The following is a 17,210-nucleotide window of genomic DNA, read 5'->3' as shown; positions in this document are numbered from 1 at the left end:
ATTACGTTCGTATAAGCGGAACTACCCCTTATAGGCGGCGCAATTAGACAAAATTAGTAACTTTTCTCCTATTTAACAGATTTTTATGAAATTTTACAGAGCAGTTACAAGTAGCATATATGTTTTGTATACAAGCTCTGATTACGTTCGTATAAGCGGAACTACCCCTTATAGGCAGCGCAATTAGACAAAATTAGTAACTTTTCTCCTATTTAACAGATTTTTATGAAATTTTACAGAGCAGTTACAAGTAGCATATATGTTTTGTATACAAGCTCTGATTACGTTCGTATAAGCGGAACTACCCCTTATAGGCGGCGCAATTAGACAAAATTAGTAACTTTTCTCCAATTTAACAGATTTTTATGAAATTTTACACAGCAGTTACAGGTAGCATATATGTTTTGTATACAAGTTCTCGTTACGTTGATATAAGGGGAACCACCCCTTATAGTGGGTGCGCAATTAACAAAATTAGTAACTTTTCTCCTATCCCATTAGCGCCCACAGATACCATTTTGTATCAGCTTGCACTATAAGTGTAACGTTGTCAGTTCTGATCCCTGGTATTTTAGGGGTTGAGTCTGAGGGTCATATTTTCTTCAGCGTGAAGTAGCAGATGCACTCCAGTAACAATTTCACAGATGTGAGTTGTTAGTGAGCTGGGTCAGTCTCAAGAGTGTGGACGTGGTTGTGAGAAGTGAAAATCATGGACTTTCAATACGTGTAAGCACAATATCATCCTTTTAACCTTGATTATCTTTCTAACGAATATGTAATATGTATTAACAATGAGTCAAAGAAGAGGCATGCAAATTTTAAATGTCAAAAATATAAATAACTTTTATGCAACAATGTCTTAAAGACCACGATACCATATGGTATCACTGGGCGTTTATAACATCGAGGCATGTATACGTGTATCATATTTTCTAAATGTTATGTTGTGCCTAATTACACAGCATAACCGTAAATTATATAGACTCTACAATCATAGACATAAAAGTATGTTATATTTATATATAATTTAATTGTTTACTTACATATATTTATTTATTTATTCCAGTGATGGGTTGACACTATCCGAGTTTTTAGATATAATAGAAGCAAATGATGACGTAGCAAATAAAACTGAGGATATATTTATTGTGCCACCAGACGTCCATGTTGACACTCTTGAAGATTCAGCAAATGAAGATGACGGAGGAATGATATATAATCTAACAGGACGTCAGTTACTTGCTGCAGCTGAAATACGCTTGGAGGAGATTATGAACCATCTGAAATGTCTTGTAGTGGCGCCTCACTATCTGTACAACCTACACAATAACGACGACGACCTCAACAACAAACATGTAATTTGATTGAACAAAGTTTAGCCACTTCTAGTGTCATCTTACCATCTTTGCGGTCTACAGAACAACAGCAGCAGCTACAACAACAACAACAACAACAACAACGACGACGACGACGACCTGAACAACAAGCGCCTGATTTGATTCAACAAAAAGTAACTGCTTCTAGTGTATTTCCACCATCCATACAGCCTACATAGCAACAGCAGCAGCAGCAACAACAACAACAACAACAACGTAAGCAACAAGCACCTGATTGGATTCAACAAAGAAAAACTAACCCAACTACATATGACTGGATCGAAGGTGATTTGAAACATTGTAATTTTTCATTTCCTCCTGCTGACTATACACGCTTTTCAAATATGTTATGTGTTGACTTATTTGAAGAGTTCTTTGATGATGAGACACTAAAATATCTTGTCAAAGAGACTCAGCACTATACACATTTTCTAACTGAAACGGATCCTCAAATTACCATGTCAGATTTGCGGTGTTTCTTCGGTATTTTGATTCTAAGTGGGTATAATACTTTGTCTTCTAAAATGCTGTATTGGGAAACTCATGAAGATGTAAAAAATACCATGGTCAGCAATTCAATGAGAAGAAATCGGTTTCTCCAGATACAGAGATTTTTACACTTTGCTGATAACACAGCACCGAATAGTGAAGATAAAGTGTGGAAAATTCTCCCACTTATGGACAGACTAAAGAAAAAATGCCTGGCTAATTTTGTACCTACTGAATCATTATCTTACGTAGCAAACCCGTAAGGTTTGGGTATAAAGTGTGGTGTCTAAATACTAGTGATGGATATTTGGTTGATTTTGACTTGCATCAGGGCAAGAGCGAGCGTGGTGACAGTGATTATGACAGTTTATTTGGCAAAGCTGCGTCTCCATTAGTGCTCATGCTGGATGAACTACCAACCAAACGTGTACCCTTCACCATTTACATGGACAACTTGTTTACAGGAGTGAATTTATTCGCTTACCTGAAACATTTAGGATATGGTGCAGTTGGTACCGTAAGACAGAACAGAGTACCAAAGTCATGTCCATTAGCTGATAAGAAAGTTTTCTCCAAGGAAATCAGGGGCAAGTTTCAGCATATTATTGAACACAACAATGGTATAATTTTTGTGAGATGGATGGATAATTCTATTGTTACAATTGCATCAAACAGCACTGGACTTGCCCCAGTAGGAAATGTGAAGAGATACTCACTGAAAGACAAGAAGAATATTATGGTACCTCGTCCAGACTGCATTGCAAAATACAATTCCAATATGGGAGGAACAGATATCATGGACAAAAGGATTGCGCAATACCGTATCGGTATTCGATCCAAAAAGTGGTATTGGTCCATTGTCACTTGGCTCTTAGATATGGCCGTAATGAACTCATGGTTTCTCTACAAGAAAATCCACAAGGGAACATCGCAGCTTGACTTCCGAAGAGAAATTGTCCAAGTGTATCTAACGCGCAATAGTGTCCCACAGAAATCTCCTGGAAGAGTAAATCTTTCCCGACAAAATTTATCAGATTTGCGATTTGATGGACTCAATCATTTTGTTGCTCACTGCAATAGAAGATGTGCTGGAGAAGAATGCAAGTAATTTGGCCGGACAATGTGTCAGAAATGCAATGTAGGCTTGTGTCTGACCTGTTTCGCTAAATACCATACACAATGAACTGAATGTAGAATTTCAAGCCTCATTATTGTAGCATAGGCTATCTTTGTATTTTTTGTGTAATGATAGCAGTGTAAGCGCCCAGTGATACCATATGGTATCAGCTAATATCTAATAGATTATATTATCTTTTTTTCAGAAATGTGGCTTTTCCTTAATTCTTACATCCTAAATACGATAATTTCATAAATATAACAAAAAAATTGAATAACTTTTTTTCTGGGCGCTAACGGGTTAACAGATTTTTATGAAATTTTACATACAAGTAGCATATATGTTTTGTATACAAGCTCTGATTACGTTCGTATAAGGGGAACTACCCCTTATAGGGGGCGCAATTAAACAAAATTAGTAACTTTTCTCCTGTTTAACAGATTTTTATGAAATTTTAAAAAGTAGTTACAGGTAGCATGTATGTTTTGTATGCAAGCTCTCGCTACGTTGGTATAAGGGGAACTAACCCTTATAGGGGGGCGCAATTAAACAAAATTAGTAACTTTTCTCCTATTTGATAGATTTGCATGAAATTTTACAAAACAGTTACAAGGAACATATATGTTTTGTATACAAGCTCTGATTACGTTGGTATAAGGAGAACTACCCCTTTTAGGGAGCACAATTAGACAAAATTAGTAACTTTTCTCCTATTTAACAGATTTTTACGAAATTTTACAAAGTAGTTACAGGTAGCATGTATGTTTTGTATACAAGCTCTCATTACGTTGGTCTAAGTGTAACTACCCCTTATAGGGGGGCGCAATTAGACAAAATTAGTAACTTTTGTCCTATCTAACAGATTTTTATGAAATTTTATACAGTAGTTACACTTAATACATTTGTTTTGTGTACAAACTCTGTTTACGTTGGTATGAGCAGAAGTGCCCCTTACAGGGGGATGCATTTAGACAAAATATTATGGGGGGGGGGGAATATAACATTTTAGGTACTATTGCACCTTTTGGACACTCCGAAAGCTTATTTGGTACATAATTAACAAGCTGTCATCTTGAATTCCCTGAATTATACTGCGGAAGCAGATTCGGTTCACAGATATTGAAATAACTGCAACCGAGAAAAATTGCACTACTGCACCTCGAAAGAATAGTGCTCATAAATTATTACTTCCGCAAATCTGCGCAGCTTAAGACTAGATTTAAAATAGAGGTAAATAGTGGATGAAGTGAAAAAAAATCATTTTTGGTCGAACCAAAGGGTTTTTTTTTCTTTCTCTTAGCAAATTCTGCACTCAATGGTTATATTTATATTTTGTCCCGTGTCCATTCATGCTAATTTGACATGCTATAATAACATTAAATGTAACACAAACAAACAGTGCTACATACCTAAAGAACTACTTGACATATTGATACCAAATATGAATGGAATCGACCACTTACAACAGAGTTACAGCACAAGGAAAACGGCAGACTCGCGGCGCTTGCTGAATAAGAATGCTGGGTGGCGAAATGTGGCATGTTACCGGCTTCTTATCTCGCTATGCAGCCACCTCCGCTGATTAAGATTATCAATTCAGTGTTACTCAGCTATATAGGAAAAATAATTTAAGGGTTTAATTTCATTTTTTTACATGTCATTTTTCTCCATTTGTCCTCCTAAATATGGATTTTAGACCACTGCGCGACGGTTGAGAAATGTAAACATAACGCACACGACTGATTTTGAAGACGTCTCGGGAAGTTTGATTCCTTGGATGTAAGTTTACCGGTTACCTCTTTAAAATATTAAGGTGGGAGGGAAATATTTCTATTTGCCTGAATAAAATGCTTGTAGCACGACAAATAGAGTTTTTTTATATAATTAAGTTGATTTGTGTGACGTAAAATAAGTTAATAATTTTTTTCGCATTGCTTATGTTCACCGAATATTTAATTGAAATTAAATTGAAAAATATATATTATTTTAATGTGCCGAAGTACATATGATATTTCCATGCAGGTATTCTGCGTCATCATACGATGAAAGAGTAATGGAACGGAGAAAAATTCTCTCCGGCGCCGGGATTTCAACCCGGGTTTTCAGCTCTACGTGCTGATGCTTTATCCACTAAGCCACACAGGATACCCACCCCGGCGCCGGACAGAATCGTCTCAGATTAAGTTCCAACTCTTGGGTTCCCTCTAGTGGCCGCCCTCTGCACTACGTCATAGATGTCTATGAACGTAGGACTGAAGTCCACACATGTGATGAGGTGCACTCATTATGAGTGACTAGTTGGCCGGGATCCGACGGAATAAGCGCCGTCGTAAATTGAAAGAGTTTAAAAATCTTATTATTTGTAATTTTGTTCGTTTAACATAAAATAACAAATCATATTTTTATTTTTGCCTGTAGAGTTTTAAATGTTGTAAAATCTTGTTTTTACGACGTGAACTAAGTATCATTATTGTGTTAGTTCTGAGAATATTCAATTGAAATGGGAGTGTACAAATATTTCTTAATCTTTTAATTTTATTCTGAAATAAGCGCACGTTATTGTCTGTGCGCTCTGAATATTTAATTAAAATTAGGTTTTAGAGTTTACTTCCAATTTTTTTTTTATTTTGTTTAACGTGAAGTGAGCAGTGTTCATTCCCCTTTCTTTAAGACAGTATAATACAAAATTTAGACTCTATATCATCAGTATTTTTCTTATAGGTTTAAAACAATGTACGTGGCAATAACCTGCAACTTCCCTGTTCGTAACAAGCCAGGTGAAGGGATTGTTCAGAGCAAGAGAGAATTACGTGTACTTCCTATTGATTACACAGCGTTGCACTATCTCGTAATTCTTGTATTTTAATATTCACATTTTTATGGTAAACTATTCAAAAGACAGAAAAATTGTATTTGACTTCTTTTGTTGCTCTTTACTAAAGGAATTATCCACCAGAATTAATGACATTACTTACGGTTCATATTGTACAGGGTGATTCAGACCACCCGTAACAGTCTTTTATTTCGGAAACTAGTGCATTAAAATTTTCCAGAAAAAAATATTTATCACTAAACCACATGTGAACTATCACTTGAGCTTAATTTCATGAGTCAACTCTAATAGGAAGTAGGGTCAGTGGCGTATCAATTTAAAATTTCAAATGGGAGTCTGGGTCAAATAGGGTACCATTTGATAGAGCGCTTCAAAACAAACAACTTTCATAGGAAACGTTTTTATTAATTCATACTCTTTCAATGAGAAAACGTACGAAAACAAAATGGGTGATTCGAACCACAAGTAAGTCGTTTACTTCGGAATCTAGTGCATTAAAACTTTCGAGAAAAAATATTTATAACTAAGCCACATGTGAACTTTCACTTGAGCTTAATTTCATCAGTCAGCTTTAAAAGGAAGTAGGGTCAGTGGCGTATCACTTTCAAATTTCAAATGGGAGTCCAGGTCGAATAAGGTTCCATTTGATAGAGCTCTTCAAAACAAACAACTTTCATAGGAAACGTTTTTACCAATTCCTACTCTTTCAATGAGAAAACGTACAAAAAGATAATGCCATCAAAATAGAGAAATGTTGCAAGACAAAAATGTAAACAAGACAATTATTAATGTTGATATTTTACTGAAAGACTGGACAATTCCATTAATTTTTATAAATGTTCAAACTGTCTGCCGTTCTGAGCAGCACACACCCGTACTCTTCCTCTAACACTGTCAGTGACTCCTAACACTTGGCGTGGTCAAGTGACTGGCAGGTCTCCCGGATTCGCTGTTTTATGTCATCTCTTATTGTGGGACAGTCTTGATAAACGATGTTTTTTTAATCGTCCCTAAAAATAGAATATTGTCAGGTAAAATCTGATGGTTTCATCGCTGTATTCTTTACACAGATGAAGCGATATTCAAGAGCAATGGTGATGTCAATATCCATAATGGTCACTACTGGTCTCAAGTCAGTCCTCTCTGACTGAGAGAAATGGACAACCAGCACCGGTGGAGTGTCAGTGTGACATCTTCGGACACTGAATGATTGGACCTTATTTCTTTGAAGGTGCTCTGAATAGTGTCATGTATGCTGACTTCCTGAAGAACATCCTCAACCAACTTTGGAGGACGTACCGCTGGCAACACGAGTAGTAATGTGGCTTCAGCAGGATGGTTACCCAGCTCATTTCTCTTTGGTGGCACGTGATATAGCCAATCAGCTCTTCGCTGGGTGATGGATTGGGAGATGCGGTTCTGTGGCATGGCCAGCACTATCTCCTGACTTCAATCCTTTGAATTTCTATTCTTGGGGACGGTTAAGAAATATCGTCTATCAAGATTGTCCCACGTGACAGTTATTTACTTAACAAGGCCCTTTCATTTAAATTACTTTAAACAGGTGTATAACATTAGATAAACTTCTAACTCCATACAGAAAATATGTGCGGGTCATTCCATAGTGACACACGTAACATTTTTTAAGTACCTAACTATGATCTTCACAGGATATTTAATTAAATACTTAGTAATTCATGAAAAAAACATTACTGTCTTTTAACATAAGTATTCCTAAATATAAACACAAATTCTTAATGAAAAGGAATAATTAATAGTGCAAAAAAATATTAAATATTGTATGGTGTGACACACGAACATTTTCTTGCCACTAGATTTATTACCAAAATGGAAAATGTTCATATTATTGTGCCAAATGACATAAATGCATTCAGTTGTTTTCCAAACAATTAAGACACTTGTGTAGTACATGTAACTGCTAAATCACGAAATTAAAAAAAAAACTAACAGTGCCATTAAGAAACAAAATATTGCAAATGTGTTGTGACACACCAACATTTCTGTCATGTTGGTTACTAATTGTTTTAAATGCACTATAAATACATCACTTCTTGTGGAAGACTTATACACTATGCCTACGGTTCTTATTATACAAAACAACACTATATTGCACTAAAATACACTTTTAAATTGAAATATCCATGGTTGTTTACAGCCATATGTGGTGATATTTCCTGTGTAATGTCATGTGACGAATATACCAATATGTCAACCATTTGTAGTACTTCCCTTCCTTGGACATCACAGACACTTTCAATTCTTCACCACCACAAGATTTTGTAACTTCTTATGTAGCCTATTTTTGACGTCTTTTTTTTACTTGGTCATTTAACGACACTGTATCAACCAGTAGGTTATTTAGTGTCAATGGGATTGGTGATAGCAAAATGGTATTTGGCGAGATGAAGCCGAGAATTCGCCATAGATTACCTGACATTCGCCTTATGGTTGGAGAAAACCTCGGAAAAAACCCCAACCAAGTAATCAGCCCAACTCAAATTCCTGGAAATACTATCAAAAAATGTTCAAAATGTATTAATATTTATATCAATAGAAAAACTAATATAGATTTAAAAAGGCCTAACTTTTAGATTTGCTAAATGATACTTAGGGTAAAATAATTAATGTTATTAAATAAAACGATTTTAAATTAGTATCAGAAATTTAGTACCATTTACCTAATCTGCAAATAATTACACCAATTTATTTATACACAGGCTTAGTATGGTGGCTACCTATTTACGATATAAATGTACTGCATAAGCTTGTTTTTAATATGAAATAAATTAACATAAACCAATTTTTTAAGTTTTTAATTCAAGGAATTAAAAAAATAATACATATTTTATACGAACTTTAGGCATAAATTGTCTTATGCTAATTTTAGGCCTACACACTATATTTTTACAACAGTTGTTGTCTAGTCTGTCCAAAGACAGGTGTGAACCTCACAAGTGATACCAAGAAGGCACCACTTATGAGGCAACTAGGTCAGGAGATAATGGGATAGCATGGCCAGTTCCTTTCCCCCTTACAACAGTTATGGAACACATATTTTCAAGAGTGTTTAACTTACAGTTTATGTACTTTGAAAAAAAACGCACACACAATTATCTAAATCAACAATAAATATTTGAAATTCCACTGCTAATTATGTTTAGACGTAAAGACTTCCAATAACAACAAAACTTGTAACTGGATTTTAGGATAAACTTTAGTAACACACGAACATAACATTTTTGTTCGTGTGTCACAGTCATTGTGTTACGTGTGTCACGTGTTTTTCTTGTAGAATACGTACATAAATCAAAATGTTGTCCATATAAGAAGTTGATTGTTATGTGATGTTTCTCACTTTTATATTTATGAAACATGAAAAAATGAAATGGTTTTGAAGAAATATAAACAAATGTCCATTTGAGCGTGACACACGAACTCTCAACATTTCTTTGTAATAATTGCAATAAAGCACGAAATAATCATTGTATTACGGATTCTATGCATTGTAATTATTAACGAAGGTCCGCACTTCATTATTCACTGCATTTAACATACAGGAGTAATGATTTATTTGCCTTAAATGTGCATTCAAATATGTGATTCTAGTAGATAATTTCGCGCTCTTAAACCACAGACTTCTTGGCGCTTTTCCTCCCATATACGTGTTGTTACACAATGAGTGTTATCAGATTCAAAAAATTCGGATCATAACGAAAAAAATGACATATAACAAGCAGAGATTCGTGAGATTTTTATTTTTCGTGAAAATGTGGCATTTTCGTGGAATGGCCCGTGCAGAGAAGAGCCTAACAGCTCAGCCACTAAATCTTACAGAGAGGACTGGAGAAACGGGATGCGATATAACCATTTGGCTGGACAGTAGCTAGCAATCAGTGTATTACGGAGATTTTAACTCAGAATTACACTGCCTTTTAGATGAAGAAGAAACAACTGGCCCGATGATGGTTTATGCTGCCTCTCAGACCTCAAGCAGCGACTACTTGGAGGAGATCGACAGGCAGGAGATGATGATCAGGAAGGAGGGGCTGATGAAGCTGGAGGTGCATCTGTAAAAAATATGAAGGTACAGGAACTGTTTACAAGCAGAATCCTTGGATACGCAGAGTAGCGCAATCAGCTTGTTGGCCGCCATTGTTATTCCATTTCAACACGCTTGGGACAGAAACATTTAAAGCAGGGCCGGGCATGAGAGCGGCTCCATTTAGTCGGCCAGAGCTGCTCTCGCTCCACAAGGCACTTCAATTCCAAGCCAGAGCAGAACGCTCACGCAGTGGCGGACTCGCATTACAGCTACCTTCCCTGCATTAATATAACAAGAGCCACGGTTGTTCTAGTCATTCAGTCTGTCAGTACATAATAGTTTATATGGATATTACATCAATCCATTGTACAGTACAAACTTTATAACACTCTTATTAATGAAATAAACTTCGCTCTATGCACACACACAAATCATTAGGCTTATTTACATAACCCATACGCACATACTGCAATCTCCTCACCACGGTTCTACGAGACAGGCGTATGGCTTCCACTTTCCCTACTTGCTGTGGATAGAGTTCACCTGCCAATATAATTAAACATCGCTTGCTGAATTTACCTTCGTTGAATGTTTTCAATTCCCTTGCAATTTCGTGGCAAATTTTGTAGCTAATTCTCATAGCCGATTCAATAAGTGCATTATTATCCTGTTAATACATAATATAATATAATATAATATAATATAATATAATATAATATAATATAATATAATATAATATAATATAATATAATATAATATAATATAATATGATATAATATAATATGATATGATATAATACAATATATGATATGCAGACATCGGATTCTAGGGCAAATGCCTATTTTGTTTCTTTAGGAGAAAAGTAAAAATAATTATTAATATTTGTGTTTCATGGAAATTGAAAGGTATTCAAAGAGTTTTATAGTGCCCTAAAATGCCCTAAAACGGTTATTAGAGCCTAATTTGTTAATAATCGCCTAAAATGCCTAACTCACTGTAAAGTTTCGCATTTTACTCTTACTTTTTATAATTTATACATGCATTGACTGCGAAATTTAAGGCATTTAAAAAGTGGAAAGTTTGCTTCACACCGGCCATGAAACCATTGATAAAGGAAACAAAATGTTTTGAATCTCACGACACTCGCAATAGATTTCACCGAATTTAACATGTTTGGAGGCATAAATGCCGACCAAGAACCAACCTTAGTTTTGAAGCAGGCAACAATCACAACATGTGCTGCTACCGATTCAGAGATATACTATAGGCCTACTATAAAAATGACTGTTTTCGGTCTGAAACCGATTAGCTGTACTGCCCTTCAAAGTGTCATAAAATCACAATTTTTGGAGAAAGAGTGTTTTTGAAATATTTATGAAAAGTCGTAAAACTGCGAATTAGTAGGGTAAACCGTTACAAAATATTTAAAAGAATGGCCCTCCTAGTGTTAACACTACCAGGAAATGCAACAATAAGTGGAACTTTGTATTTTTGTCCAATTGAATCTCAATAACAACGGTTCATTTGAATGCTCGTTAACAGTTGCTCTTTCCCTCACCTTATTTGTGTTGAGAAGTTTTGAGCGGTAGGACGTTTTCCTGTGAAGTTTAACGCGATAATGTCGAAAAATATAAGTGCAAAATCTACATTGATCCGGCAATGGCTAACAGAATATTCAGAATTCACTTATGATGGAAAAATAATATTCTGCAAGATTTGTAGCAAACAGGTATGTAACAATAGTTGAAATATATAAATTCTATTAATTTTAATGAGTAGGCCTATAATATTTATACATTGACTGAGCTATCCTGAGGTATAATTCTTTTTAAGACCACTACACTTTAACCTTTTAAATTCCGATAGTTAAAGTATTTGCAGGTCATTAAAATTTTGATTTTTCGAACCCACTAACTTTGTGATAGAAATATGGCAATACAACAATTAGGATTTTATTTTAATTCAGTTTACTTACATTTTTAGATTTCGCAAGAAAAGAAGTGCCACCTAAAGCAGCATGTGCAAGGAGCGGCTTATAAGGCTAAAGGTCAGCAGAAAAATCAACTGCAACAAACTTTACTAACACAGCCTACTTCATCCAATCTCAGCAGCAATTTCTATGCTGATTTAACCAGAGCGTTTGTTGCTGCTAACATTCCCTGGAATGCAATTGAAAATCCGGTTTTAAGACAGTTTTTACAAAAATACTGCAAACAAAATATCCCATCTGAGTCGACCCTAAGAAAAAATTACTTAGAATATACAATGAAACTTTAGCTTCCATTGGGGAGGATATAGGTGATGCTTACATATGGGTCTCTGTGGATGAAACCTCAGATCCTATGAATAGGTATATAGCAAATATGGTAGTAGGAAAACTTAGTCCTGATGGACCTTCGATTCCACACCTCGTATGTGTTAAGGAACTTTCGAAAGTGAATAGCCAAGCCATTGCTTATTTTGTAAATAAAGGCCTACAGTCTTTATACTCAGGTAATATAGACGATTCTAAAGTTCTGTTGTTTTGTACTGATGCTGCCTCATACATGGTTGCTGCAGCTCCACTTCTTAAAACATTTTATCCTAACCTCACGCATGTAACCTGTCTAGCACATGGCCTTCACAGGGTTTCTGAAACAATCCGGAATGAATTTCCTCTTGTCAATTAGTTTATTTCTAACACAAAAAAATGTTTTTGTAAAGCCCCATCCAGGATTTCAATATTCAGAGAGAACTTTCCAGATATCCCACTCCCACCTCAGCCGGTTGTTACACGATGGGGAACCTGGATTCAGTCAGTGGTGTATTATTCTAAGTATTTTAAAGAAGTGGTCACAGTTATTGATAAATTACCTGAAACTGATAGTGCAACATGTGTGAAAGCAGTGAAACATTGTCTGAATGACTCACGAGTGAAAAACGATATTGCCTACATAACATCAAACTTTTCTTTCATACCTGCAAGCATTGAACAATTAGAACGTGAAAAACAATCTCTTTGTAGCCAAATAGCAATAGTAAAGGAAGCTCAAGTGAACATACATTCTGCTTTGGGCGAAACTGGGAAAAAAGTTAAAAATAAGTAGGACCAACGTATTAAATAAGAATGTAGGATTTTCATTGTTGGAAAAAGTATCAAGAGTGATATCGGGGGAAAGTGTAAATGTTCCAGTAAGTATTGATGTTTCTATTGTACCTAATTTAAAATTTGCGCCTCTCACATCAGTTTCGGTTCAAAGAAGTTTTTCTGCTTTCAAAATGATTCTCAGTGACAAAAGGCAAAGGTTAACTGTGGAGAATTTAGAAAAAATTCTGGTGGTGTACTGTGCAGATAATTATAATAAAGTCTGAGCATGGAACTGAATTTCAATAACTTAAAATGAGTAATCTTGATATCAATAATCATTATTTCATTAGTTTCAATATATTAAATTTGTGCAGCTCTGTTTATAAATATAATATAGTATTCTTTTTTAATGTTTAAACATAATTTTTTGTGCGTATTTTAGTGTATAACTAAAAATTTCAGTGAAAGAAATAAGTATGATACCTTGATGTGCCTAAAATGCCTATTTTCATTAAAATTGAGCCTAATTTTACAAATTTTGAGCTTATTTTAGGCGCCTAAAACTGCAATTTTTAATGCCTAAAAATCCGATGTCTAATGATATGATATGATATGATATGATATGATATGATATAATATGACATGACATATGATCTGATGTGATATGATATATCAAACTGTAACATACTATACTGTGATATAACATAATACTTGTATAATTTAAAATTATATTTTACTACATGTATAATAACTTATAATGCAATATAAATATCAATAGATACTCTGATATAAAGTACCTGAGAAACATTTTCTTTAAGTTGTTGTATTAATTTATGGCGTTCATTACCAACATATTTGTCATATTCAGTAGCATGCTGTAAAGAATAATGCCGTTGGATATTGAACTTCTTAATCGGTTACATTTAAAAAAATACTGCATTACTAATGTCATTTCGGAATATTCTGTGATACTGTAATTATCATCATCATCATCATGTTCATCAGCCGCTTTAATGTATGAGCGGAAGCTCCGTCTTCAAAGTTCGCCTTCACATTGCAGAGTCACCACTGCACCGACACTGAATGACGTACAGTATGCATACGTCACCACGCCCGCAAGAACCGCTCTTTAAGCACACAGCGCTCATTTCTCAGAATCACGTAATGTGCCCAGCCCTGATTTAAAGTAAAACTCAATTTAGGCCATTGTCCGTGGCCCTTATATTTGATTCTGATTTAAGTTACATTTATTCCCTATACACTGTATACGACAAATAGTGTGCGCTGGAATAAAAGTGGCTGATTTGTCGGAATTTCCGGCCCAAATGATTGTGGTACTCACGGACTCCGTGCACAAGTTCAGCACACCTGAATTTTTATTGGTAGCGACTAGGGCATTTATCCTGGGGTGTCATTCAGCCAGCTCACACCAATCGCCCGATTCACTTGTTTGAAGTTAAAACAAATTAGGTTCTCGACAGAAATGAAGAACATTAATATGTTTAACATTTTGTAAGGAGCAGTGATGCGCCTCCTACAGCCTCTCCTACCCAATTCCCAACCTCAACCTGCCCGTGATACACCCTGCTTTTAACAGATGAGGATCTGGGGACCGAGTCACAGCGGTATAACTGTTTCATCTAAAATGGAGGAAATGCCATTTACATATGTGCTGGCCTATCACAGCACAACAGCGTCCCTCAGCGGCACATGAGGGAAAGGTCGGTGGAGCTAAATAACATCTATTTAGTCCTCCCGGCTAGGTCCGAAGGACCCGTTGACGAACGACAGGAGCGGTCCCCCTTGCATAATGGGGGTTTACGTCGGGTGATGTAACTGCCACATTGTAAAAACTGGTGCCCGTTAAGGGAACAGTTACATGAAAGCCACAGATCCAGCAGAAATGAATGAAGACCACCTGAAGACCTGTGAAGCATTAAGATCAGAAGAAACTGCAGTTCAAAAGCATTGGAAAGCACGACTGCTAATGGCTTCATTGCCAAATGCAAGGCACTAGACAACAACAACAACAACAACATTTTAACACGGAATTCTGTAACTTTTTAACATGACAGTAAACATAATCATATCACATTATTAAATCGTTCTTTCTTACTCAAGGGTGGAGGCAGTCACTTGACTGAATCTAATGTTACTGCTACAATAAGTAGGGGAAAAAAACATTTACGTTTTTAGCATCAATAGCGATTCTAGGAACAAATGTTTATATTGGGAGATGATAATTAACCCTCTATTGGACAGGCACATTTAAAAACACTACCGAAATCGCGACGAAATTAAAAATTACTGAGGAGAATAATGTTTTGTGGTTGTAACACATTACATTGTTTTATGGCCATCCATCCTTATCAATAAATACGAACAAAATAAATCGCATAATGCAGCGCTTGTGAAAGTATGGACTTCGGTGAATCGTAAATTATATTTAAATAATATTTCAAATTTGAAGAATAGGTCTGCTACAAAAAGTGTACAAAGTCATGAAAATGTGGATCAACAAAAACATGAAACTTCTTCATTAATAATAATTATAATATAATTGTAAAATTACAAAATAAATATTAATAATTATTATATCTCATTATTATTAATAATATTAATACTATTAAAGATCTAAAAAAATAATATTAATCAGTTTCATATCTGGATTCTCTGCATATTTATTCATGAAAACAAATTACCGAAACAGGCTAAATGCAAAAGCAGAAATGAGACTATAGCTTTCCGCCCTAAAAGATTTGTATCCTTTAAAAGGGAACATATTAATCCCATCGAACAGGATAATTAAATACTGGATTTTATATAATTACGTGTGATAATTATTAAATACTATTAAATTATATTAAGATTTATATTGCAAAGATTATTTTGTTTTGTTTATCTTTTAACGATCTTATAAAAGTTCAAAGTAGATATATTAATTATAGTAAATGTGCACTTTTAAAATAAATTGAAAATGCAAGTTTTTGACAATGTGGCTATGGTATGTGCGTCATTAACACAGATTCAATTCAACATTTACACCCACTTCAATAAATAATAATAATAATAATAATAATAATAATAATAATAATAATAATATCATCATCATCATCTTGATGTTAGAGACACAGGGGAAGGCTTGACTAAGTTCGTTTCTTTGTAAATCAGTTCTTCATGGAAATATTAATCATTTCATCACAAAAAATGCAAATTTTGGTTTAGTTCCTTTCTGAAACTTGCGCTTCAAATATACAGGTTGTAGTTATAATTACAGAGTCAGGTACACATATTTTATCAAATAATTACATATTTGGGTAAACCGCGGTAATGTATTCTTAAAATCATATTTGTTTCTCATAAAATTCTACTTTTTACTAAATTTAATATTATTATTATTATTATTATTATTATTATTATTATTATTATTATTATTACCGTTATAACAACAATATTAATAATATATAATATTACAAATGGCTTTTAGAGAACCCAGAATTTCATTGCCGCCCTCACATAAACTCGCCATCTCACAGTTTGAAATTTTCTTAATTTAGCTGCACATAATTAATAACTTCTCTTCTATTTCACAGATTTTCATGAAATTTTATGTAGAACTTTAAGGTAGCGTATTTGATTTCTGTATGAACACCGATTACAATTGTTTAGGGGGAACAACCTCTTTATAGTGGTGAATTTAGGCAAAATTAATAACTTTCTTCCTATCTAACATATTTTCATGACAGTTTATGCAGACCTTAAAGGTAGCTATGTGATCTGAGTACAAAATCTGATAATGTTTGTGCAATGGAAACTAGCTCTTTAGAGGGTGTGAATTTATTAAAAATTAATAACTTCCTTCCTACCTAACATATTTTCATGAAACTTGATTGCAGAACTTAAAGTTAGCTATGTGATCTGAGTACAAGCTCTGATAATGTTTGTGCATCGGAAACTAGCACTTTATAGGGTGCGAATTTATTAAAAATTAATAACTTCCTTCCTATCTAACATATTTTCATGAAACTTGATGCAGAACTTAAAGGTAGCTATGTGATCTGAGTACAAATTCTGATAATGTTTGTGTAAGGGAAAATACCTCTTTATAGGGAGTGAATTGAAACAACATTTATAACGTCTTTTTCTTACCTAATGTATTTTCATGAAACTTCATGCTAAAGTTGAAGGTACCATATGTTACTGTTTAATTTTAAATCTTTTTTTATGTCTAATATTCTTGGTGTCATGTTCGATAAGAATCTTTG

The 17,210-nt window shown here is 34.6% G+C and overlaps 1 protein-coding gene across 1 annotated transcript in view; it reads left to right on the top strand.

The window, feature by feature from the left end:
• The window catches only part of LOC138710131 (uncharacterized), a 41,642-nt gene extending 31,349 nt beyond the window's left edge, over window positions 1-10,293 (top strand). The window contains exon 3 of the mRNA XM_069840761.1: window positions 9,773-10,293. Coding sequence (XP_069696862.1) covers window positions 9,773-9,909 — 137 coding nt within the window. The 3' untranslated portion in view covers window positions 9,910-10,293. The remainder of the gene's footprint in view (window positions 1-9,772) is intronic.
• The last annotated feature ends 6,917 nt before the right edge of the window (window positions 10,294-17,210 follow it).

The sequence above is a fragment of the Periplaneta americana genome, chromosome 12, assembly GCF_040183065.1.
Source record: "Periplaneta americana isolate PAMFEO1 chromosome 12, P.americana_PAMFEO1_priV1, whole genome shotgun sequence".
In the NCBI taxonomy this organism is placed as follows: Eukaryota; Metazoa; Arthropoda; class Insecta; order Blattodea; family Blattidae; genus Periplaneta; species Periplaneta americana.
Note: the sequence above shows the minus strand (reverse complement) of the source record. Positions and strands in the feature narration are given on the sequence as shown.